The sequence below is a fragment of the Arctopsyche grandis genome, chromosome 4 (assembly GCF_051622035.1).
Source record: "Arctopsyche grandis isolate Sample6627 chromosome 4, ASM5162203v2, whole genome shotgun sequence".
Taxonomy (NCBI): Eukaryota; Metazoa; Arthropoda; class Insecta; order Trichoptera; family Hydropsychidae; genus Arctopsyche; species Arctopsyche grandis.
The window spans coordinates 15,983,157-16,010,637 of record NC_135358.1 but is presented as its reverse complement, the minus strand read 5'-3'; the positions used below and the strand labels follow the sequence as shown (position 1 = coordinate 16,010,637).

General features: G+C 34.0%; 2 protein-coding genes across 2 annotated transcripts in view; one reads left to right on the top strand and one right to left on the bottom strand.

Moving 5' to 3' along the window:
- The window catches only part of LOC143910988 (hemicentin-1-like), a 380,897-nt gene that overhangs the window by 994 nt on the left and 352,422 nt on the right, over nt 1-27,481 (bottom strand). The window contains exons 4-7 of the mRNA XM_077429655.1: nt 15,502-15,712; nt 11,092-11,139; nt 5,365-5,482; nt 5,093-5,280 (exon numbers count right to left, since the gene is read on the bottom strand). Coding sequence (XP_077285781.1) covers nt 5,093-5,280; nt 5,365-5,482; nt 11,092-11,139; nt 15,502-15,712 — 565 coding nt within the window. The remainder of the gene's footprint in view (nt 1-5,092; nt 5,281-5,364; nt 5,483-11,091; nt 11,140-15,501; nt 15,713-27,481) is intronic.
- The window catches only part of LOC143910987 (fasciclin-2-like), a 273,650-nt gene that overhangs the window by 102,788 nt on the left and 143,381 nt on the right, over nt 1-27,481 (top strand). The window lies entirely within an intron of this gene.

Sequence of the window (27,481 nt, the reverse complement as noted above, 5' to 3'; positions counted from 1 at the left end):
AAACACGAACATAAACATGTGGGAATAGGTTTCATATGCTAAAGCCTTAATAGATTAATTATTTTTGGGGAAATATACAAATATACATCTATAAACTGAAAATATTAAATGTATTTTTAATATTGAAATGATCTAACAGAAATACATATATTTATGGTTGAAAATTACAAAATTATACTTACATATAACTATAATCTATTGTGAAAAGTAATTCAAATGTACATACATATGTAAGACGAAATTGACAAAACATTTTTACTTTATCTTTCTCTGTTCTCCACACGTGTTTACATACTATCATATAAAAGAATTTATGTTACACAAAATTATACAGTCAACTCACAGTTACATTAGCCAGCATGCTCTCATTGGCATACGAGTCAAATTTGAACGACCCACGTACTAAGAGAGAGTGCGAGTTGGATAAGGGGGTATGAATTTGAATCAGAAAAAGCTTCTGGAGGGTAAAAAAATAAAAATAAACAAAGTGGAGTATTCAGTTTGAAAGCATGTAAAGTCTGAAAGCAAATCTAGCGAGCGTTCGTTGAAAATTTATCGTTGGCAATTTGCTGATGTCAACGTGTAAATTTACCGTTTTGTACAACAGGCAAACTAATGTCCTTCGAATGGGAAAATATTGGGTCCTTCTCGAATTAAATCTCCGCCTAACCGTGCACGAGTACGTGTTTTATTACTTTTTAAAACAAATTAGGTAGCTTTCTTCTCGCAAAATATACGACTCTGGAGATCTTGCAGCGAACACTTTAAAAACGGTCGGGTTTCAAATCCGAACACGTACCAAATAGTTCGTTCATGTCACCAGCCCTTTGAAGCTTTCGGGATCGAGTTCGGTCCACAATTAGTTGCCGGAAATAATAATGAGTCATTGAAATGTCAATTGTGGTAGTTTATCGGGTAGGCATTTGCGTTAACCCTTTAAGCGCGCGGCCGTCGCTGGCTTAACGTCGCAAATTGAATACCGTTCAGAGTGCATTCAATATAAGCCCCATGTTTAATTCGAGCGCTTAGCCGGAAAAATGACCGGTCGTACGTTTATGTGCGAATTTTCCGATTAATCACAGGTTTACCGCAAAAGTGGTGGAAAATGTGGTCGCTATTTTGATCGCAGAAAACTTTCATACGATGTGTGTACATATGTATATGCTTTAAGCGTACTCAATTTTAGGGTATTTATTTATCTATGGTAATAAAAAAAATACGCTAAACTACTATCTCTTGTTCTTGGAAAAGGATTTAATACAGGGTTTTAAAGTGGAAAAGAATAATATTTTTTACATAGAAGCAGCCCAACAACTATGTACATATATGTTAGATATAATTGGATAATTTTCAACATAAAAGTTGAGGAATTAAGGAATTAATTACCAACGATTCAATAAAAATTTTAAGGAAAAAATATCGAATTTTATTGCCAGGCAAATTCGAACATCGACAAATCTGTTCAGTGAAGACCATGAGAAGGTGGAAGCTAGAATTTCTGATTAAAATCAATAAATTTCAACCGTCGTTCGTGGACTAAAAAAATTCTGTCGGTTACTAAATGAAGACGAAAACCATGCTTAGAGCATTTTCGGAACTGCGTACGTCCGCGCATAGAATACTGACTTTTATTGTCGTCTGCGATATATTAAAAAATAAATAAAAGTAAAACGTTATTTGCATGACAAGTTCTAGATTCTGAAATTTATGCAATAAAAAAATTCTGGCAAATAAGTGCAAATGTGAAGATACTATCTATGTTGATGCATTTATTAAAATATCGAGCTCTATTTTTTTCTTCAAAAAGTCATTCAACTTTTTTGATTTATTTCAATTTTTTTTTTCAAAAATTCTAAGGCCATTTTGGAGCTCCTGTCTAATCGAGTACCCTAAAAGTTCAGACACAGAATGATACGTGTCACGTGCTTTTAAGATAGATTTGCATATATATAAAAAAGCGGTAATATGCCTAATCTATGCCCGTCACGATTCTTGGAAAAAATCACCCCCCCTGGAGTATTTTTGGTGATATTTTTTCTTTGTATTGACAATGTTTGATAAGGGCGATTTCCATATTTGAAGAAATGTAGAAGAAGCGTGTCAAAATAATAAAATCGTGCGAAATAATTACTAACATTCCAGCAATAAAATAAAATAAACATTGGATTACACAGCTTCAACTGGTGATTTTTTCCGGAGCTAGCTGCATTTCCATCTGCGTTTAATAACTGTATCATAATCCGCAGCGTTCGGTTAATTGACGTGGTCGTCAGAGTGCGCGTCAATCGAGATGGCTTACAAGCGGCCCGGTCCCGCAATTTATGGCCGCCGCCAAAAATTGCAATATTTCACCGGTCGGTTTTCGGGCGCGCTTTTATCGCGTGAAAAATTAGACTCGAGGGGTGGGAGAGGAAGGTGGGATCGGGGGTGGCTTAATCTGGGTCGTTTATCTCCTGGTACGTATCTGCTTTTAATATCGAGCCGACTCGGTTTAAATACGCATTTGCAAAGAAGCGCGCGCGCTTAAGAGGGGAAAGGAGGTGAAAGCTGGAGGTAAAGCGAAAAATGAGAAGCGGAGGAAGGAATGGGTGGGAAAAAATGCATTTTTTTGGTCGTCTGAGATGTCACCGAAGATGTATCGTTCGGAGGGCTTGCGTTTTGTTTATTTGAATGTCGTCGGGGATTTGGCAGTAATCCTGAGAATTGTTCACACTTTAAGTGAAACGTTCTAGCTATGATTTTGGAAACCTTATCATGGAGTAAAGCTGAAATGTTTAGTTATATACCTATAATATATTACTAGGTCTCCTCTATTCTAGGTAGTATAGTAAAATTGTTCTTCTTCTAATGCCGAATCCATATTCGGACGTAGTCGACTACCATGGGCAGACATTGTTTATGACTCGTGCCAATTTTCTCCTATCATGGGCAAGCCGAAACAATTGAGTCCTAGTCACATCCATGACCTGATGTTCTGGAGCCAAGAGAGCTTCTTTCTCCCAAGCCACCGTTTGCTTTCTATTTTCCCCTCTACTGTCGTTTTTAGAAGGCGATACTTGGGGCCACGATTAACGTGGCCAAAATATTCCATTTTACGGCACTATACCGTGACAAGAAGCTTTACATTTTTTTTGCAGAAGTTCGAGGACCGTTGAAATACTCAGATTCTCTATGAGATCTTTTATCATCCTCCGGTAGCACCATAAATGAAAATGAAAATATAAGGGACAATAATTTCTTAATTTCATTGTAGAAATGCTCGTATAGAATCTCCTCAACGAGTCTAGCTACATACTTGGTGCAGTTTTGCACCAACGCTTATTGGTGCAAAAATGGTATGCAAGCTATAGTGAGAGTGGAAAAAGTAGCTTTTCTACTGTTTTAATGCAAAGGGGTGACAAAAAGAGGCATATGGATAGCTAGCTGTAATAACTCCAATTTGACACAAGATTCCGATGTAAATTTTAATGAGTTCGTTAATGATTTAACTTCTTTATGTCGGAGACATAACCTTACTTCAATGATAGCTAACGCCCATATGTCGGTAAGATATCAAAACGACCCGCAGAGTGAAAGTGGTTCAAAACCAGATCATAATTTTTTGACAGAATGCCACTGAACTAACAGAGTGAAGCTAATAAAAGCTTGCAAAAATAGTATTGCGTGGACGTGAAAAGGGGGTTTCCAGAATCGAAGAGAAAGACGCAGGAGCGTTGTAGAAGCGATTTATTCGTCTACTCTCGTCGGCGCTCCAGGTCGAAATGGTTTCCAGGCCGAGAGCGCCCCATATTTATACCCGTTGGGCACAACACACATACATACACATGTAATAAACTATTAGTCGATGAGTGCGACGATCCCATTGGGCGTGGCATATGGCGCATTCATTCGTAGAGGCCATTTTGGCGGGAACGAGAGATCAGGTGATCTGCGCTAGTAAACCATCGGTCCACGAGTCATCATCTACAGCCATTCTTCTTCTTCAAGTACGCAAAACAAAACACGATTTCATTCTTTTCGAGTAACTTTCATCTCTATCATACCAAGCATTTTCTTTATTTTATCCACTCATCACTCTTCTTGCCTTCCTTATACCCTTTACTATCTTTTGAATACCATTCGAGCACTTTTTCGTTCATATTTTGTCCGTTCTTCTAGCGACGTGACCTGCCATTGTAATTTCGATATTTAGAAACGTATAGAGTATTTATGTAAGGTAATGGGAGGACCGGTATTTACATTTTTTTTTAATGATTAATTTACCACTTTTTTTTATAAAAAAAATAAAATTAATTTGCGGCTAAGACAAAAAGCGTCCATTGGCTACATTTTAAGCCGTAGTATAGCGATATTTTATATAAAAAACAAAAATTAGCAATTTGATAGCCGAAATACGAAATTCTTCATTAAATCAAACAAATCAACCTTGAAGAATGTCAAATTGCAATGAAAACTGCGATTGAAAAAATTCGTGTTAGTGCAGTCTAAAAGCGGACATTTGATCTTTATTATTTTACATAATAAATAATATGATTCAAATGAAATTAATTTGTTATAAAAAGTTATTAATAAGCAAATCAGCCTGGCATTAAGAGGGCTGGACCCCAGCGCCCTGTCCATACAAACGTATTAGACTTCTCCCTTCCTCAATTATGGCACTAGATCAATTATTTTTTCATATGCTATGGATATCCACCATTGGCATGTTTCAATTTATTTTAATTTTTTTGGATTAATTGATTTTTTGATTAATTCAAAAAAAAATTAAAAATTCTCTAGTGCCATAATTGAGGAAGGGAGAAGTTTAATACGTTTGTATGGACAAGACGCTGGGGTACAGCCCTCTTAAAAACAAACACTAAGTAAAATCCCGACTCGGATGTTTTGATGTAATTTTTTTTAAAACGTGGGTGATTGATAGGGCATATTCTCCAGGACTTGTCCGGGACATATATGTTCATAGGTACATATGTAAATTAATATTAATAAGGTCAATGTTTCTTTTGGTCACAGTTCTGCTGTATCGAAAGCTAATGAGACAGAATTGATCCGAGTGTGTGCAAAGTGACACGTTGCGTTGCTCTTTTTTTACCGTTTAGCACGTGTACGCTGACGCTGGCTGGATTAGCGTTCGACGGTACACACGTGTAGTTTCCAGAATCGGTAAGGGCCGCTTTAGTGACCAGCAGTTTGCTTGTAGTTCCACTTTCGGTCTTTTCCGTCTCCAGACTAATTCCGCCTCTCGGCGAGTCGAAGTCCACCACCGACCCACCGTGATACCTGAGAAAAAGAAAAATACAAATTAGATTACAATTTCAAACGTTCAGGAATAGGTTGTGTTAATTTTTCTGGTCGTAGTCTTACCATAGTACTGAGGCGCTCGACGGTGGAGTGGAGTGGACGTTGACGGAGCAGGTGAGAGATATAGTGCTGCCCTTTTTGACGTACACGTCCTGCGATCCCCAAATTTTGGCTTGGGCCGCTGAAATGGGGAAGAAAACGGAGGTTTAGCAAGAAAAGGGTTAACGAGTCACACGTGGAAAAGATTAACTCGAAGGAAACTAAAGGCAGAATACCAAAAGTTGACCTTTATCACTGTTAATTAGAGCGAGTTGTCTAGAATGAGAATAAGTAGATTTGAAAACAACACGTTATTTTCCTGCGTGGTTTTAGTTTTGAAAGAGCTAAATAAATGAAAAAATAAGAAAATTATTATTTCTTTTCGTTACATTTTTTTTATAATCACATTTGTAGCCATACTTTTTTATGAGATAATAATATTTCAATATATCTAATTTAATTTTTCTGGTCATATGCACATATGTACGTATGTATATTGGATGGGTAAGTGCACAGATATTGTATGTCCATTCTTGAATTTGTATTGAATTTTAAGTTTGTAGATGCTGGAATAATTCCGGTTTTTCCTTTTAAGGTAAATTTATGTATAACACATAAATTACCTTGAAAGGAAAAACCTGATTTATCCCAGCATCTACAAACTTAAAATTTGATACAAATTAAATAAAGTAAAAATGGACATACAATATTTGTGCACTAGCCCATCAATATACACAACTAAAAATACATGTATGTATACATACGTACATAAATATATGAAAAACATGTTTCCAAGATTTTTATTCAATAATGAAAACTAAAAGTACACCTAATTCTATGATGCGAACTTAACAGCGAACCTAACATTTCTTCTAAATTTTCATGACTATGAACTTGTAATAATAACCTTATAAAGATTTGTTGTTGTTTTTTTTACAATTTCTAAAAGTAAAAAATAATCATTTTAAATGGAAAAACATCGTTAAATAGCTGAAGAAACATTTTTTTTTAACTTTTTGTAATTATTTACATATATAAATAAATAATTTTATTAACGTAACGTCATTTTTACAAGGCTTTTTTAAATTCAATCAAATGTAATTTTAAATCCCATCTATTGAAAAAATCATTGCGATGGTTTTTTTTGCGATACTATTTTCATTCATAAGAAACTGAAAACTTTATGGAGTAAAGAACTTTCAGTAAAGTTTTTGTTAAATTAATCTAATATTTCTTTTTTAAAAAGCCATTCCATGTTTTGAAGATGTGTCGCATTATTAACCTTTCTATTAATTATAAATTTTCTTATTTCAGATAATAAACTCCTAAAACGGAACAAAACATATCCTTTGCTCACCAACTTACATACTTCATTTTGATTCACCAAATTTTTGTTTCTCAACTTTACAAAATATTTTAAATTTTCTTCTCTGAAACCCTTTACAATTAATTAAATCAATAATCATTTTTATATTTTGTTTTTAATTATGGAAATAATTATTATGTTCAAAATTCACAATATTGAGATCGACCAAATATTGCTTCGCGATCGATCGGTTACAAAGCCTTGATGTAGAGCAATTACGTTGAGCAACCATTCCCGAGCCTTAATTGTTTGAAATATTTTATTATATACATACATCAGAGATATCTTATATAACTATGAGAATCATATTTAAGTATGAGATAAAATTACTCCGTCTTTACGTTTAACCACCATACATTCACAGGATTTACATGACGTAGATTTTCATTTAATGTATAAATGTGAAATAGAAATTTCATATAAAAGGTTACTATTAACATCAAGCTGCTCTTGTTTTTATGTATTATATTAAAAATGTTTATGAACATGTAATTTAGTATATGGTTTCAATGTGACGCTATCGATTTAATTGAAATTAATTATTGATAGTATTAGTAAGTGTTTGAGGGCAATCATTATACGAACTGTTGGTTTTAAATTCGATTCAATTCCCAATCAGTATTTTAATTGCATTAATGTATATTGTAATGCGAAATATTACTGTTTTTATGTGCACGGTGAAATCGGCCAACAACGGAAAAGCGTCATAAGCGACAGATTTTATTGGTGGTTATATTGCATTTGTGTCGACGGAATAAGGCTTGAATTCGCTCGCCAACGTTCGTTGCATTAACAAAAATGAACATTATTTCCGTGCAATAAAAGCGATTCGGGGGAAGATATTTGAGTGCGAGCCAGGAATAATAATTATTTTTTCCCGTCTGTGTTACCGATGTATAATATTATTACATTTGAAAATTCAATGATATTCCCACTAAATCACGAAATAAACGAACCCGCAGGCAAATTCGTGGAAAACAAAAAAAAACTATTAAATTAATTGAAATTCTGTTCATTGGTTCTACAGTCGTGTACGAAAAAAATGCCATTGTTCGTTTTTTAATGAATTTTAATTGATTTTGGAATACTACGTATTAAAACGTGTTCAAATATATACAAAATAGATAATACTCGTACGTACAATATATTAGTGGTCTTCAATTTAAACACTAATATGTTTTCCGAAGACCCAAAAAAATTTCATACAAATTTGAAGGCTCATTATGGATCGTTCAAATTCTTATTATATTGAATTCTTTTTTACTAAGGAATATTCTTTTAAAACTATTATTAAAGATATATCAATCAACGAATGTCAAAAAAAGTTAATAATTTTTTTCGTGTTTGAAGAATTGATGTGTGAAAGGATGGTTGTAGCTCTTCACGTGAAAATAATAGGTTTCCGAAAAAATCAAATTGCTGTATTCGGGAAGAATGTATTCTATTTAAGTGTGATATTTTTGGCATACATTATTTTTGATTTTAAATTTATGATACACTCAGAGACTCCTTTGAATAGCAGGTCAAAAAGGATTGATTAATCCATACAAATTAGCCGATAAAACGTTTTCTTCCACATTAACTCAAAACAATCCATTAATATAAAATTTTAATTATTATGCATACACACTACCGGTAGTTCATTTTATACCGAAAGTCAGCTGAAGTAATTGCAACTCTATTTTAATCAACTTTCTATTATATTTTAATGAATCCATTGTTGTAACAAAAAGTATAATATTCATATGGAAAGTGAATAATTGCAATACTTGTTAATTAATACTGCACTTAAAAAAAAAGGATAAATTTAGTTGATATATTTGTACAAACATACATACATACAAAATGTGACTTTATCTCACAAAGGTATTAGTCAAACGGTTCTTTTCCACTGATGTAACAAATATATAATACTTTTACATTTACTAGTCACTAATACACACACTTTCAATGTACACTAAAGTAAATGTTAATGATTATACTTTTGTGAGATAAAAACAGGCAAAAAAATGAACAATATTGTACACTAAGAACCAGACCGGAAAAAAGGTTGAAGACTATTGACACATATACAGGGTGGTTTATAGCTATTTGGCCAGGTGTGTTCGATCCGTATGCAGTGCGGGTGCGAAGTGTCCTCGCCGCAATTACGTGGCCCGCCTGCGAATTTGTGGACAATCAATAGGTGTTGGGCAAACATCAGAGAGGGTGGGGCTGACCCTCCCAATCACCGCCGGTCCATTTTATCACATATTTCACAGAGGGGGTGGCTGGGAGGAAAAGTGGGCGTCGGTACCCGCACAGCAGTGGCACCCACAGAATTTTCCGGCACTCATTACTGACACTTTGGACACTTTGCGGTCTCTGTGTCGGGAAAACCCTTCGGGTATGGGGCACCCGGACGGCCGCAATGTTCCACTATATACACACACTATTGCTATTGTAATTACTGAATATTTATGTATTTATGCTTACGAGTCATGATTGCCAATGGACCTCTCCAGCCTCTGGCCCTAATCATGTATACATTTTTCCGAGTGCTTTTTATGTATGGTTTCAATGTATGATATGAATCAGGAGAGTGTGAATATATCATAATAATAATTGTGATCGAATGTCAGTTGAAGGAAAGTGTTGGTTCAATGAGAAATAGTATGTATTACCGGTTACCGGGTTCGATCTCGTGCTAATCTTTAATACTCCTGGTCAGATTTGGATATTTGTGACTCCAAGTCGATCGTTTCCTAAAAGGGTTTGCCAATTTATCTGATTTCATTGTTTAAACGGTTCCTCTATCAAATTGACAAAATCCATCCTACCCGCTATGTCACAAATATCTGAATTTGATTTATGTACAATATGTAAAACTTTATGTACAAGTCTTATTCCATACATGTCTCAATAGATTAATTCATTCATTAATAAATTGTTGATTTCGTGTTCTTCAGCCGCCTCTAAAAATACAGCGACTTATGTAATAAAAAATGCTGCAATGTTTGTTATTAATTGTCTAGGAGAGCGCATTGGGGTTTACCTGTTAGGTCTTTCTGGTTCAAAACTATGTATGTGTTTAATTTTTAAGGAATATAATTTAAGGTTTTTGTTTTCATGTTGTACACGATAGCTTAAAAGATATACCAGTACAGTTCACGTTCAACAGCAGTACGAAAAATATTTTTTAGTACATTTTATATGGACACATTCATATATTCCATAATGTATACGAAAAGCAGTAACTGATACGATCTATTCATGTTATACAGCAGTACACGTCACCGAAACATATCAAGCAGCACAGATTTTCTTTGGCCACTGTGGAAATATTCCAACCGTACTAACAAAAGTGTTGTAATATGTAAACAAATATTATTGCAAATGTCATATTGTGACGGTATTACGGACGGACGCAACCCATATTGCACCTCGTAATATTGCAACGAGCGGTGCTGTATAGTATGAATGAAGTAGTCTTTGCCGTGCAGTGTCGTGCCGAGCAGTTGACGTGCAGTGCTGGATAATATAAACGGACCTTAAAACGTTATGTTAACAAAAAAATGAGATGAAAACTACATTTGTTTTTCTATACGTGTGAGCGATTTTAATTGTGTTTGGCTCTGGTTCAAGCTACAAAGAATCTAATTATTGCTTTTTATATAATTGTTTCTGACAAAAATACGTAATTTTTTAATACACCAAAAAAGTGTTCGTCGTTGGAGTTATACATATTTTTAAGACGTATTATGTTATACAATGGTAGAAGGATGGTAATAAAAGGAAATGGAAAACTGAAGGGAAATATATGGAATATAGACATTAAAATTTGAAGCGATTCTAAATTTTCTTTTAATTTACTTGTATATAATGAATTTATACGTATGTAGATTTCAGCTGTTGTATTCTTAGAATATGATCGACAAATTCGACAAAAAAAGTTGAAAATGTGTACCATATACATATATATAGCATGTATAAAAAAATACGAAAATAATACCACTACGACAAAAATACCAATACTTTAAAGCTATTAAAAAGCAATCATGCTTTTCTTTCGTGTCCATTTAAGCATTCACAGGAATGTAACATAGACGATCACAAAAATAAAATAAAACAGCAAGTGGCGGACTATACACGTATGCACGTATAGAGACAAGGCATAACAATGACAAAACACAATAAAAATGATTTAATCACACAATTACGCTAATCAACAGTATACACGGATATAAGATAAGCAAGAGCCAACAGGACGGTGAGATTGCGGTGATGTTTGTACTGCAGAAGAAGTATTAGTAAAATATAGACGAAATAAAACGAAAAAAAAGAGACAGAAAAAAACAAGGCAAAAGACAAATGAGCGGTCAAATGCAACGTGAGGGGATGCTGACCTGTGGATTGGTGTGACGGGGCCGGGGTCGTCAGGAGGAAGGATTCATCTGGAAAGCAAAAACAAAACCAATGATAAAGTAGACGTGAAGTGATAGAGAGATGATAGAAGGTATAGAAAAAGCAAGGTGAGGGACTGTACAATATATCGTATAGTTTTATACTTACGTTTCAAAATATGATATCGTTTCGTGTACACGAGGTCACTTATGTACTTGGCAACCGTATCATCTGTCGTCTTCGAATTTTGATATTTTAATCCACCAACATAATAATACGACACCTTTCACTATATTTTTTAGCAAATGTCGCGCCACTGATACGGGACTAGATGATCTCGAGTACACGAGACTTAAATTAGCAAATTACAGTGATAAACGGAATATTTTATTCATAATAGCGTGCTTTCATAATTATGAAAGCGAAATGAATCGTAGAACAGTTTTGGCTAGTGTCCATTTTGAACAGTCCCTAGGGTAACTTTTGGTGTTTCTATTCGAACGCTTTATGTATGTTATATATTTGAATAAGACGATTATATATTTAATTTAATATAAAGAAAGACACTTTATGGTTTGTTACTTTTTTTGTTTTGGCGTGATAAATCAGTGATATTCGTGTACATGAATGTGTATATACATATATGTATATATATATATATATATATATATATATATATATATATATATATATATATATATATATATATATATATATATATATACATATGTATATATCGAGGGCGTAGGAAAATCTTATCTGATTTACACGAGATGAATAGAAGGATATGAAACATAAGTCATAATCCCGAAGTTCGGGGTCCGGCGAAAATATGTATGCTTATATAATATATCCGCTGGGTCTAATATGCCATTTTCTTTTCTTGCGCGGGCCGGATATGATTAATGCGGCAGCGGAAATGGACCAAAAGAGGAGAAGAAGGCTTCACCGCCTTCACGTGTGTGGCATAGGAAAAATCGCCGAATAAATGAACGAACAAATGAGACCGAAAAACCGCAACCGCGCGGAAAAAATAGGTTTTTCCCACTAACCTCCACACACCTCGCATCGCCTCTTTTCACCCCTGCAAGCCTCCTTTCCTCTCCCGTCCTCTTTTCGTACTCTTAAACTCGAGTTGTAGTCGTCAAAAGCGAGCGGAGACAATTTACAAAGTGCCATAACATAAATTGATTTTTCGAAAAGTTCGCGATTCTGTAAATAATGTTCGGAAAATTTTCGCTCGTCAACAAAACCTGAGGTGAGAAGGAGGAAAAAAACTTTTCTTCTTTTTAAACGACGTCGTTTTCAATTTGTTTGCGGAAAATATTTCATTGTACGCGTATACACGCATCGGGCGATTCAAAACAACACAACAAACACACATAAAATGAATATGTGAAATATTTTTGAGAATGTGAGCTTTTCATATCGAACGATGTATTACGTATGAAATATCAATTTGTTTTACTGTTGCCTTTATATATTATAATAATATAATATCAGTGATTATTCGCCACAAATTTCCCGCATGCACTGACATTCTAACAACCTAATTACCTGTACATTGTTTATCGAATTGAAAGCCACGTAATTTACGAGCACTAAGTTCACCATTAATTGATATTTAATAGCGTATCCGATAAATTTATTGAATGTCAGTATTGCGTGGCTGTGAAAACGTTACGAGAGCAGTCGCTGCCCATTGTATAAGTGATGGCTCACTTTCAAAACTATAAATTAATTATTATCATTCCCACGTGGATGGTACTATGTACATATATAGAATATTTTATGTGTAAAAAAATAAATAAATAAAGGAAGCTAAGTAAAAGTAAATCTAGAAGCTTTGAGGGGATTTGTATCGTATTTGCGAGATTTTCGTAGCTTACTAGTAGACATCGACAAATCGATCAGATGTATGTATGTACATATGTATATGTATGTACATATATAATTCTGTGTGTTCTCTTCGGCGATGATCACATTTGATGACTGGTGACCACACTAAAAATAAACTGGTGCTCGTGTTGATAGTTTTTAAAATATGCATTTTGAAAATCAAATTTTTAAAATTTTATGCAAAAGTAATAGTTAAAAGTAACATATTTTTTTTCATTTTAGAAATAAGTTAACACTATTCTTATGGTAAAAATGAAAAATAAATAAAATTAAGTCTAGGCAGAATCGAATGCACTTGCTGTAAGCTCAATGCAATTTTTCTTCTCTCTCATCTTTGTGGAATGGAAATATTTTCTCGAGCTTTCATATTGGTTTTGGTATTATTTGAGTTCGGTTTAATATTTGACCCGATAACACATTGCGGCTTTTGCTGGGTCGGTGTGGATCTTTGAATTTAAACTTTGCGAGCGATTAATCACAGTAAAACGCTGTAACAGATGTTTTCCGATAACACGTTGCCGGAATATCTTTTCAGATATACGTACAATATCCGTATAACTTGTTACAGTGACCATCGTTCATATACACTACCCTTATTTGGTTTATTTTTCATTTGGAAAAATATATGCATACAATATATTTGCATAGTAAAAATGTACATTTTATACAAAATATGTAATTAATATTTAGAAATAAATACTACCTACATAAAAAAATGTCTAATATGGAAGGACTATTTTTAACACACAAAATTGGTATGTCGAATGGAAATAAACGCGTAAAACACGTAGTGGTGGCACGTTGCTGCAAACGGATTAAATTGGATCATCTTTGGGGTTTTTCCGGAAAGGCGAAAATGAATTTTCCTCTAGCGCCAAACACAAAACGTATACGGATTTATGTGTATGTGAGTAATACACATAAATCCAATATTGTGAGGATTTTTGGCACCATCAAACCGGTCAGATACCCCATCACGATCTGGCCGTATTTTAGTGAGGAAATTCCGCATCAGTGTATGCACATACATATATACGCACATACACATGTATATATAAAAATGGACTAAGTCTGAACAGGATGAATCAGTGACTCATGATTGTATAAAGTCTTTTTTTTCTTCTTTTATGTAAATATGAATTTATTTAATTTAATTTATATATAAAATATATGAAATGGAAGACGATAGAACAGAAATATTATGAAATAAAAAGAAGCATGGTTCACTTTTACTTTTGAAAATACCCCAACTAGTAAGGTAGGGTCGATACGCAATATCCCAAAACTATGATTCGAAAAACATCCATGGCTTTTCGTATACAGAAAAGAAATACGCCTTTATTTATTTATATACACATAGTGGAGAGGAATGGGATGAGTCCCTTTTGGCCTATAGACAAAAAAAGGCAGTTTCGAACGAAATATCGTCATTAAGGCAGAGGACTCATCCTGCGGCTCTCGACGAGACAAATGCCTCCCGCATGATACCCGAGGAAAAACCCTAAATGTGGAAAAATCGGAAAATGAATAAAGACATTACGCGGCGCGGGATGTGGGCAAATTTTCCGAGTAAGGGAAAAATACGATGAGAAAATGTGTTGCGGCAGAGCGGTGCTCATTTTCAGCTGAAAAATCGCACGTTCGTAATGATTACGTTGGAAATGACTTAATAAATTCCCTTATTTATACGATGCGAAAAATGAAACGGAGAAAAAATAATATCTTATTGAAGTCTTAAGCGAGAAGGTTTCGAGTGAGAGTAAAGAGCGATCACAATAAAACGTATAAAAAACATTTCCGACTTGGGGAAGTGAAAGAACAATGGAAAAGTTTTCAAAAAAAAAAAAAAGAATTATACTTCCATTACTCCTATTCGAATCCAACAAAGAATCCATTATTTATTTATGTCAAAAGTATTCAAACTTCATCGTATTATTAACTACATATACATAAATGTATATATACATATATGTATGTATGTTGATCATAATATTTTTAGAGTAAAAAATAATACTTTTGATGAGGGCTATCACTCGTAATATCACGTATATAAAATTATTACATTCATTCATTCATTATGCAGGGAAGAGGATATTACATTAAGCGAAGAATATTACTTTGCCGCCGAGGGCGCAGGCGCCGGATTCTGGTTTACATATAATTTCGAAAGAAACTTAGTATATATGTTTGTTTGTTCATGACAGTCAATTTAATAAAAAAAAATTATATAAAATTAAACAATTCAAATAAATTTAATAAAATGTTTACTACAAGATTAATCATGTTTCAGCGGTTTATATTACAAATACCGAGCGAAGCCGGGTAAAACCACTAGTAATCACTAAAATAAAGCATGCAAACGTCTAAAAATGCTTGCTATAAAATATAAAACTTCAAAACGTGTGCATACTGTGTATTTCATCGTAATAATAAACTGACTTCAAAACTATCCTTATTGACCCTTAACGTTCATTATGAAATATATTTAATAAACTTTGCCATTATCGACAGACCTTCAACGTTGAGCATAACCGCCATGTTGATCTTGGGCTCCGTGTTGACCTGGCATTCGTATATACCAGCATCTCTCGTCTGAACATATTCTATCTTGAGGTTCCAGTCGTCCGACGACTCGGGATGGTTAACACTGAACCGGCCGTCACCAGTGTACGTGTGTATGTGTGACGTCAGGATGTGCAAGTCGCGTTTCCTCATCCAGGACACCTGAAAAAATAAATTAAAATCAGATTAATTATATTAGATAATTTTTTTAGTCTTTTCTCTTTATTTTTGAAGAAAAATTGTTTGTGAGTATTTGAACTTCAATGTACATATTTGAAAAGACAATGATAAATATGTATCTATGTACATATTTATGTTTATATAGGTAACCGGAAAAATGCACTCCAGATAGTTGCACTCTCGAGATATCCAAACTGTCAAATATACTCAAGGAGAACTAACGCAATAGAATTCCACAAAAAAGCGTTAAGGGCTAGTTATATAATATATTATACGAGGGTGCTGGACTTTTTTTGTGAAATTCTATTGCGTAAGTTATTTTTGAGCGCCTTTGAAAATTAGGACTGCGCTACTATTCAGAGCAATTTCTTTCCAGAGTCTTTCCAGGAACCGTTTATATACACTTCTTTAATATATAATTTCGAAAGAGACTTTGTATGTAACCATTGTTGGTTCGTAGAAAAACAAATGAATATTCAAATAAATTTAATAAAATGTTTACTATTAGATTGGCCATGTTTAAGCGGTTTATATTACAAATACCGAGCGAAGCCGGGTAAAAACACTAGTTACAAATAACTCTCTAATAAGACTCGTTTGTTCACTCAATTCAATACATACATACATACATATGTATATATGTATGTACATACATGCTTTGAAATCGAAAGCTGCCGATGAATTTGCATTTCCTAATCAGTACTCCGTTATCAGAAGCGTACTTTCGTTTAATAAACGGATGCTGTAGTACGATGTGGCAATACTAGGCGCACTCCTCGTAATATTTGCCCATTGTATAAATCAAGATAACAAGGACCTCGAATGAAATATAGTCTATTTTCTGCGACGTGGCCGCGATTCACGACGGCCATTGTGTTTCGGGTCTATTTTAGAGTTTCTCTTTTTTATTTCGCTTCTTCTTCTTCTTCTTTTAGGAAGAAGAAAGGTTCGAAAGGTCGAAAAGAACCAGCGACACGGGCACAATGCGTCCGAATTCTATCAAATGAGGTTCAGAGCAGGGTTGTACCCCTTGCGGTCGGCCACCTCCAACCAACCCTGGAGAGAAACGGAATGAAGGGAGGTTGGTGGGGCTCGACCTTAATTTCCGGTCAGGTCACGTGCTCCTCGTATCAGGACGACGGAGTGGAACCTTTTCGGCCACTCTGGTTTATGTTGCTTTTAGTGTCTTTTGTTAACATGCATTAATTTATCTACATCAACTTCAGCAGGACGACGGCAGCTAAAGGGGTGGATAGAGGGAAGTGCTTAGTGTCTCCGGTAGCGCTGGATGTTGTTCCTCGCAAATATACCGGAATCGTAGTTCACTAGTCTATCTACATAGAATGTGCACCATTTAATATTCCAACTTCTGATGTTTAAAATTTCGATTTAAATGCCTAGGTGAGTGTCTGTGTACATTCCGTATTCGACGGGTGGGAATTTTCGTCGTTCTGACCCATTAGTTTCGGTCGAAGTGGTTTGCGATATTTTAAAATTTATCGACACTTAAGGGGTAACGAATGCCCGAAGAGGATAGCTTTGACCTCTTGCGAAGTTTTCGCATTTAAATATCGTCCATCCAAATTCTTTTATATGCATATATTAGGCTCGATGACTAGGAAGACATTTTTGTTAGGTACATATTTAAAAGTATATTTTTTAATTACGAAATATAATTTAATAATAGTCACATTTTAATTTCGATAATTTTGGTTGATTTTTATTGACTGATTTCGTAATGAGTTAAACTAAAATTGCTAAAATTTTTTAGTAAAATTTAGTATCTTTGTTGAGATACGATAAGTTAACGTAATAATATAACTTAATAGGTTGTAGTAAAATGTTTGTATAAGACTAATTTTTACTACATATAAATATGAATATTTATTTGTTTGTTTGTCTGAAATACAAATTTGGTATACTTTCTAATAGCACGCTAACCGTAAAAATACGATTTTTAACTTTTTTCTTCCTGTCTAAAAATCTGTAATGCAGTAATTTGTATGAAAATATAACCAATTGAAACTTTTAGTTTATAAATAAATTATATATGTATGTACCACTTAAAATAATGTAATGTCTTCTATTAGTAAATGTGTAGAGATAAATAATATTAAAATAAATTGCATAAGCAGATTGATAACAAATTAATTATTAAAAAAAATATCAAATTTATAGTTTTGCTTCATAAAGAATGCGTATTTCCTTTCAAAAACTCAAAAGCGAGTTGAGATTTCAATAAAAAGTACTACTAAAAGCTTAAACGGCTATCTTCTCATTTTTTTCTAGTTTTTCTAATTTGAAATATTAAGCTACTATATGTATAATAATCTAATATAATATTTTTTTCACCGAATCAAACTAACATTAGATTAGAAATAAAAATTGAATATATAATATATATGTATGTATTATAGAATATGTATGTATCAGGTCAGTCCATAAGTTCATGCGCATTTTCAGGAAATTTAAATAGTGAAATGACGGACAGGAAATGTTTAAATGAAAAATGACGAAATACTGTTCCATGAGATGAATCCATCCTTTCTGCGATCTGATCTACTGTTAATTGTGGCTCTGACCACAAGATTTTTAAGAAATCTTTATCAAAATTAACAGGACGTCCTGAACGGGATTCATTATAAATGCTGCTTTTTCCAACTTTCGAATTTTCAAACCATTTCTGGGAAGTCCTTACACTGATAGTATTTTCACCATGTAACCTATTCATTTTTATCGCCGCAGATCTAACAGATTCGCCACACGAAAATTCAAAGTATAAAACAGCACGTTTGTATTGATTATTGATATTCATTTTTATGGGTACTAATATGCGTTCGATGTTTACGAAAATTGGTGACAGACTTACTAATACATTAGTCAAACGAAGAAAAATTTCGACAGGTTCGAAATATTTTTGGTTTAGTAATGAGTCATCGTGAATCCCGTGCATCTTGAAAATGCGCACGAACTTATGGACTGACTTGATATATACAAATACACCTATATACATATATAGGTATGCATGTATGCATGTCATAGCAATCACGAAACATCCCGAATCCTGTTAATAAATCAACAGTCAAAATGGCAAGGAACCAACATAACTATTGTTATGTATGCACGGACCGAATCTAATGGAGTTGCAAGAGTACGTCTAAGAGGATTCCTGAAGCAGCGAACTAATCCACTTAGAGAGGAACTGGTCAAGTGAACAGCGCACAGTTTATCAACTCACCCAAGAGGTCCTCCCGCTAAGAGGTCCACCCAGGACGCGTCAGATTAATTGAAGTCCACCTCAGTGTATACATAAACCCAAAATGACGAAATAATGCACCCACCCACCCCATGGGAACACGATGGCACGTGTACTAAATAGGACAATGTTGGAATTCGGGTTGTATGTATGCGATAAGTAGGTATAAATACGGTTTCTGCATAACTTAATTTCAAGGTCTAGTTCCACGTTATTAACAAGAAACACATATTGTGTGGTTTTGAGATTCATAAGCTTACATACATAACGTCTTTGTATGGGAAAGCTGTGCGTGAATAGTTTCTACTTCTAATTATGATGGTATACACATATTTAGCTTTTCTCACATTTTTTGTGGTTATGAATACATATTTGAATATTATATATTATTATTAAAGTTTAAAATTTTCATTAAAAGAGTTCAAATATGTACAATAAGGAAATGGAAAAGCTACAAAGAAACATTATTAGTTTAACAACAATACATTAAGCTAGAATTAAATACAGAAAAATAAACTATTTCGTATCAATAAATACACTTCTTATGAAAAATCGATTTAATGAAAATCTATCGCTGCATATGAAGTGCACAGTGGTCCAATAAAATCACCCAGATATCGATTGTTTTATTTGTTTATACATTAAAGATTATATTATATGTATGATAAATGTTTGTTACGTTTAAAAACCAGAAATATTTTTCCACAAATATATTTTTTCGAGTTAACTTAAAACCAAAGTTCGAATAGGCACTGTTCCGAACGGATGAATGGTAATTATTTTGAGATTTAAAAGTGGATATTTGATAGAAAAAATACCAAGTTTGTTTAAATATTGTATAATAAACGTAAATGTACATACATTTGTACATATGTATACATAATATGTATCGAGTTGTTGAGTTATGCTAATAAGTTGCGCTTGGCATAGGGTATGCGCGCCACAGTCTTGATTAACTTGTCAGTTTAACGTCAGATGACTGCCAAGGGTTGTTAGAGCAGGTGTCAATAAACAGCCGTTTTCAAAACTTACCCTCTGGCGTAATTGGATTTACGATCAAATCCAATATTGCCTAAATTGAATTCGTGTTAAATGGTGTTCAAAAGTATCGTTGTCTCATTTTTCTTGAATAAATCCAACCGATTCAAAGGTCAATGTCGGAATAAATGTATAACTCTAGACATCATCGCAAATATTTTATTTATGTATTGTGATGTAAGCACTTCAATATCCATCTATCGGAAGTATTTGATAGATATTATATTAAGATATGAATTTATGTTTACAAAGCGCACCGGTGGAATAGGTAGAGAAATAGAACAAAGGAAAAAGGGAGATAATAGAAGGCAGATGAACAATAAAGGGGAAAATGTACAGTGCGAGCTATCTATTTTTTTTGGCTATAAAACTATAATATTTTATTTAAGGGTTAGAATATAATTTGAATGTGTTTAAATGTGCATGTAAAAGACTTTCATCAATAATACCAGTGTACATACATATTATGTATACACATACCTCATTAAACTTTGAACACTTTTTTTATTGACCATTTATTACTTAAGTTTTGATTACAAATTTGTCCAATATAATTAAGACTTGCCTTTTATTAAAAATATTTTTGAAATACATACATTTGTATATAAATAATTCAGTAACTGCATATTTATATTCATATTTTGGGCAGGTAATAGACATGTCCGATAGTAAAGAAGGGAAATAAAGATACGAATGAAATTAGGGTGGAGTAAATTTGGATGAACCAACGCCATTTTTAAACCAAAAATGGCACTTTGTCTCAAGAAAAAGATCTCTGATCAATGTGTTAAGCCAGTCAAGATATATGGATATGAAACTTGGACCTTGAACACCAAAATGTAGCACAAAGTCTAATGCATTCAAAGGAGTATTTGATTTTTAAATGCTTTTTATTATTACTAAATTATCTTATATCTATTTTAATAGCTACTGATCTACTGATCATTTTCTATTTTACAATTTTAATTAATTGTGTTAGTAATCATAGTATTATATTATTCTAATGGTAATATATTCAGCGTAATAGGAAAAATAGTTCAAAAACCTATTTACAATTCTTATAAATGCTCATAATACATCTAATATTAATTAAAGACTCTCTAAAGTCGATGACCTAAAGCAGATTGTGTTTAGGTAACCTGTGTATATACCTGAAGGGTATAGACATTTTGTTGTAATCACCGAGACTCTTCATAAGTGTGTTAGTATGGTTATTAGTGATTCTGTCATAGAATCTACTGGTTAGTTTGTTAGTAATGTCTGTAACAAACGGAATATTATTTATGGCATGCAGTTTTTTAAAGTTAGTATATATGTATGTACATATGGGTGTATTATGGAGGCCATTGTGGCGCATTAGGTTCTTCCTGTAATGCCTCAATGGTCCAAAACTAACTATAAATAAATAAATAAATTATAAATTATTTTTAGGGATTTTTTTTATTATTTGGAGTTTGGAAAGGTTAGTATTTGAGGCGTTATTCCATACAGGTGAAGCATAGGTTAATAATGGTAATATGAGCGCGCGATATAATTTAATTTAATTTTGAGTTGATAAAGATCTATGGCGATTAAATAATGGGTAAATTGAGGATAAACCCCGCATCGCCTTAAATTTCGCTGCCTCAATGTGAGGTGGCAAAGGAGTATGGAAAGCTAGGCATAACTAAAAGAGATTTAAATGGAATACCTTGGTGAGAAGTATGACAAAGTTTGTTGATTTAGTGGAAAGAGTGAAGATATTGAAATGGCAATGAGCCAAAGCAATAGCCAGAAGAATGGACAAATAAAGTGCTGCAATGTTACCCCAGATAATGTCAAAGGATGAAAGGATGGGTAGACGAAATTAGAAAAATCCGTGTGGTGAAATGGATGAGAGTTGCGTAAAACAGAAACGAGTGGAAGCGTTTGAAGAGACTTCAGGATGGTGAATGGCTGTAAATGATGATGATTTTGTTCACTTACTACCTATACATGCATATATTAATATGCTTGTAGATGAGGGTGTTATTCACGTACATACTCTGTACATATACCTCATATACATATACATATGTACAAAGAATGTACATAGTATGCCATTATAGTAATTATGCATATCATATGCACCAATAGTCTTTAATTAAGTCACAAATTAGCTGGTGGTTTGAGTCCGATTTATGCTTGTCATATAATACAATATTAACTATGAGGGTTTTAATTGATTATTGGATTTCATTGTAAAGAATTTGTAGCAGTTTTATTTTTAGAAACAATTTCAAGTACCTACATACATATGTATGTATATAAAGCTAGTAATGTATTTTGTATAATACAAAATACTAAGCATGTGCGTTATATATAAATTGTATTGATTGAAAGATTATACTTTCAATAGTATTATATACATATGTACTTAGGGATTATTATATACTTATGTTGTTTTTGTCTAAATTATTTAACTGGATTAGTGGGTAAGACATGCATAAATATACGATGAGAGAAGAGTTTGACGTTGGAGACCTTGAAACTTTTACCTCGAACTGAAAAGTTTTCCCTCTGGTACATTATTAAGGTTTCACAGGGATGATCGCTTTCGATTATCCACAATAGGGGTATACCTACACTAAGTATTCGACCCCTGGATCGAGCGGAGCGCCCTTCTATCCCTTTCGGTCAACTCCCGCTCATCTGAGCCTCCCTCCACCGGTGGGTGATTGACGATTTAATTAGTTAATATCCATCTATCTGTCCGTCGGTCCGTGGCCCGTTTGCGCGAATTAATCGCTACATCGAAATGAGAGAAGATCTGCGGTCGGCTCGACCGGCCGAAACTTTGCTTTTCGATTAAGGGCCTCTCAGGGTTGCCTCCCTCTTCAGGCCCCCATTCGTTCCCTACTTTGCCTTAGTTTCACGTGGAATTGGCCCCGATTTTCATCGACTATTTGACCCTATTGAGATCGAGATCTAATCTCCGTTTCGAACGGGCTTTGATCGTTTCGCACCGCGATAAAAGTATCTCAGCCGTTTTATCGCCAACATTGAGGTGTAGCCATCAGCCGGCTACGATTCGGTTATAACGTGAAGACGATCAGTTATATTTCGCATAATGATCACTAATAATATGCGCGATGGGTCTATATTATAATTTTAAATATTTACATGAATCAAAAACCATTTTAATTAAATATGATAATATTAAATATTCAAAAAATAAGAAAATATACGACATTTTGGAATAAAAATTAGTTTCACACACACGTACATACATATTATATTAAATTGACTAAAAAATCTTCCTACCTACTATGTCACTACTATTTGAGTATGATTAACTTGAAATTCATAGATTTTATATGTCGTTAATTTAGAGTTTTCAGTGTCTCGTAATTGAACGACTTATATAATAAAAATGCTGCATTGTTTGTAATTGGCCAGGAAAGCGCATTGGGGTTTACCTGTTAGGCTTCCTGGTGTATACGTATATAATCAAAATAAAAATAAAATATATAAATAAATACATAAATACATAAATCATCATTAGAGCTGCGCCCAAGTGTTTCATTTGCTGATGTTTGTACGGGAGCTGCTAGATGTTTGAAGCCTGATATTAAAACTACGTCTGCAAGTATTAGTGAATCTTTTATGGAAACGGTCGCAGTGACGTCGATGTTTGCCTCTTCTCCTACATCTGCCTGCTCAAATGGTCCTGATAGTCGTGATTCTGTTGTGACTGTGTTGGCTTCTTCTTCTGCTTCCTCTTCCGTTTCGTCTCCATTGGCTCAACCTCCGTTGGCTCAATCAAAACTGCCATTTCTTGTCTCAAAGAAAGTCACGAGCCAAACTGGGAGACCGAAAATTGGTAATTTATTACCAAAATGCACGAGGTCTCAGGACAAAGTGGCTGCGTTTAATTCAGCCGTTTCTACTACATATTTGTGATGATATGGTAGCACTAACGGAAACATGGTTGACTTCATCATTTTTTGATGCTGAACTTTTTGATTCTTCCTGGAGGCTGCATCGTCGCGATAGAGTAGATCGACGTGGTGGTGGTGTATTATTTGCTTGTCGTGATTGGTTTCGGTCAGTCCGGATGACAAATTTTGAAACTCTATCTGGTGAGGACTTATGGAATTCATAACTTGAAAATCATAATCGAGAAAGAATATTACGAAATACAAAAACCTTGTAAACATAGAATGAATTCAAGACGATAAACGATATATAATAATAATAATTATTATTTTTAGTTGTTTTTGTATATATATGTTTTGTTTTTGTTATGTCTAATTGATTATTTTGTTTCTTGTCTTTTCTGTTATATTTTTGACCATTGTGGCGCATTAGGAATTCCTGTAATGCTACAACGGTCCAAACTTTAAATAAATAAATAAATAAATACATAAAAGTATTCAGGTCTGTTTATTAAATTTATTAATCCAGCGCTGTACGTCAACAGCTCGGCACAACATTGCACAGAAAAGACTACTTCTATTCATACTACATAGCATCGCGTGTTTTTGACACGTTCATACTTGTTTGGGACGCTTGCAAGGCAAAATCAACTTTCGTATACATATGTACATACATTACAGAGTGCGACGATACGGTGCAATATTGCTTGCTCCGTACCGTCGAGTAAATACTGTTACAATATGGGGTTTCCAATATAGAAGCACAGTCATTAGTACGGGTGCACTCGCCACTATGACGTCAATTCATGTGTGAATATTTCCACAATGCCCAAAGAAAATCGTTTCTGTTTGATACGTTTCGGGGATGTGTATAAAATGAATATATCATGTCGTCTACTACTGTTTCGCATACGCCACGTACACATTATGGAATAATAAATGTGTCCATATAAAATGTACTAAAGAATATTTTTCGTACTACTGTTTACGTGCAGTTGCCGTCTTAGGCTGTGCTGGTATAAATGAATCTTTCTTTGTTTAGAAGAAATATGTATAGGTATATTGTAATGACTTTTATAATACTATCGTTAATATAAAAGCCATTTCAATATAGGAAAGATAAAATTAGAAGTAGAATGGACACTAACGATGCCAAAATTTCCGTTTAAGTGATCCTTTTCTGATAGGATCCCGGGATTTAGTCCTTTTGAATAGTGAACATTATTTATATATCGATGAATTTGTATTTGTACACCGGTGCGTAGGAGGAAGGAGGGTAGGAGTTAGGGGGTAGACCGATATAATCAGCCTCTCCATTTTCCCTGTCTCCCTCCCACACGGTATCGCCATTAAAAGCCGGCGGCTGCCGTTCCGGCTTCAGCACGTATAAGTTTCGTCTGGATTGTAATTAGAATTTAATTCTCCATAAAGCGTCTTTCGGTGTTCGTGACAAAATTTATAATCGTCCCATTTGAGTGTGCAAGTTTTGGGATCTGGGAGACACTCCTACTTCCCATCTTCTTCTCCCAATTTTCACGCCCCCCCCCCCCTTCGACATCTTCGCGCCATTTCTATATATGAAAATGGCGAAAACTCGCGGCGAATAATAACAATCGACACGTAGTGTGTTGTGGACTTTTACGGGAGACTTGGTGCACCTATCCTTTCCCTTCCCACTTTTTCTCCCTTGTCGGATGGAGCGACAGTTTCAATTGGACCAGAGTCGTTCGGGTTGAACGTGTCCGACGGCTAATCGGAGCTTCCGGAATTAAATTACGGACGAATTGTTTCTAAGAGACTTTTCTACGAGTTGGGAACCAGTGGTCCAATTTAAAAGGTGTGAAAGAATATGTGGACTGGGAATACGAGAAGGGTTGTATTTAACGGAAATAGCTTCCATGATATTGTTTTATCTCAATGTATAATTGGAATTACCTAAAATGACACAGTTGATAAACATAATTTGTATATAACAAGAAAGAATTATGATTTGTTTATAATATTAAAACTGCTGTTAATGACTAATGCATATAAATATGGCATTAATAAAATTTGAATTCAATAATTGTTGGGATTTTATCTTTCACAATAAATAGAGAAAACACCATATACATCTGTATATATTTATAGAAAGTAAGAACGGTCTAAATTGCTGTTTAATAATCCAGCTGAAATAATTAAAGTGCACTGCGCTGATATTGCAATGTAAAATCGTCCGGAAATTAGAGTCCGACTATAAAATAACTCAATTTAAACAGACGGACAGGGAAACCTGTTAAATTGAAGCCCGCAGGCTCTCACTAATGACCATCGCAAACGAATATTCAAAGTTAAATTCGATAGGAAATTAAAGTGTACAACTATTAACGGACGAGGCAAAACACGACGTAGGGATTCCGGCTTACCGGTACCAGAAAGGGGTTAGCCGTATAAATTGAAAGGAAAAATGACCCTGCGATTTATCAAGCTCTTAATGCGACTACAGTCAGTTCGAATGATATCTGGCATACCAAAATATTTCCTGAATTTTCACTCGCCAAAAACAAGTTTTATTTTTATGTAAATAAAACTAAACTAAAAGCTAACTAAACTCTAGCAAATTTGAAATGATTTTTCAAACATCTACATACACAAATATTTACATAATATCTATTGAGATTTACTCTTTTAGTAATTTAGTTCTCTCCATATCTATGTATGTATGTTATAATCCAAGTGTTACCAGATGTAGCATGCAACTTTTAGCTGCAAAAACTTTTGAGCTATCACAAAACCTTTGAAATGTTAAAAGGCAAAATATTTCAAGGGAAATCCTATGTAAACCACATAACAACGTTGCTATAATTTCCGTTTTAGCTAATATAAAAAATATTGCAATATTGGGCAATGTATATACATAAAAAATGAGACAAACGACAGTTTATGCATGAACAAACTTTGCTTGGCATGAAAAAAGTTAGTTTGTCAATTTGTTTTTTTACGTACACCAAGCTCACCAGTTTATTTCGTGTACAAAAAAACTAGTGTGTTAATGAATGAGCAAAATGCACACTTGAACTGTAACATTCAAACATATATGTACATACTGTTTAGGTCGTAATCTATTTTACTTGTTCAAATTATATTATTGCAGTTGTTTGTATGAATTAAAAATATATATGCTGTTTTTTTATGAGGTTTTTTTTAAAGAAAATTTTAGTTATATAGTGTGGGAATGGAAAACAATATACTCTTTTTCTTTTTTGTATGGGTTAAATACGAAGCTGGCGCGTTTTGATTAACAGCCGCACTTTTGTGTGCGGATTAAAAGTTCATCCGAGACGGCCCATTCAAAGATGTCTATGGAAGTCTTTCTCCGTCGACAACAATGGTAGTTGTCGAGAGTTTTCCACCCGCCTCACCCGGAAAAACACTTTGTGAAGATGCCGTAATGGCGGCGAAGGCGGCGGCTACGGAAAATACCAGAAGGCTTTCAACGGACCGACCGGCCGCGTTGTCGCTTTTCCATTTTCCATTCCGACGGTGATTTCACGAGTAGGAAGGGGAGGGGTATTGACTAAA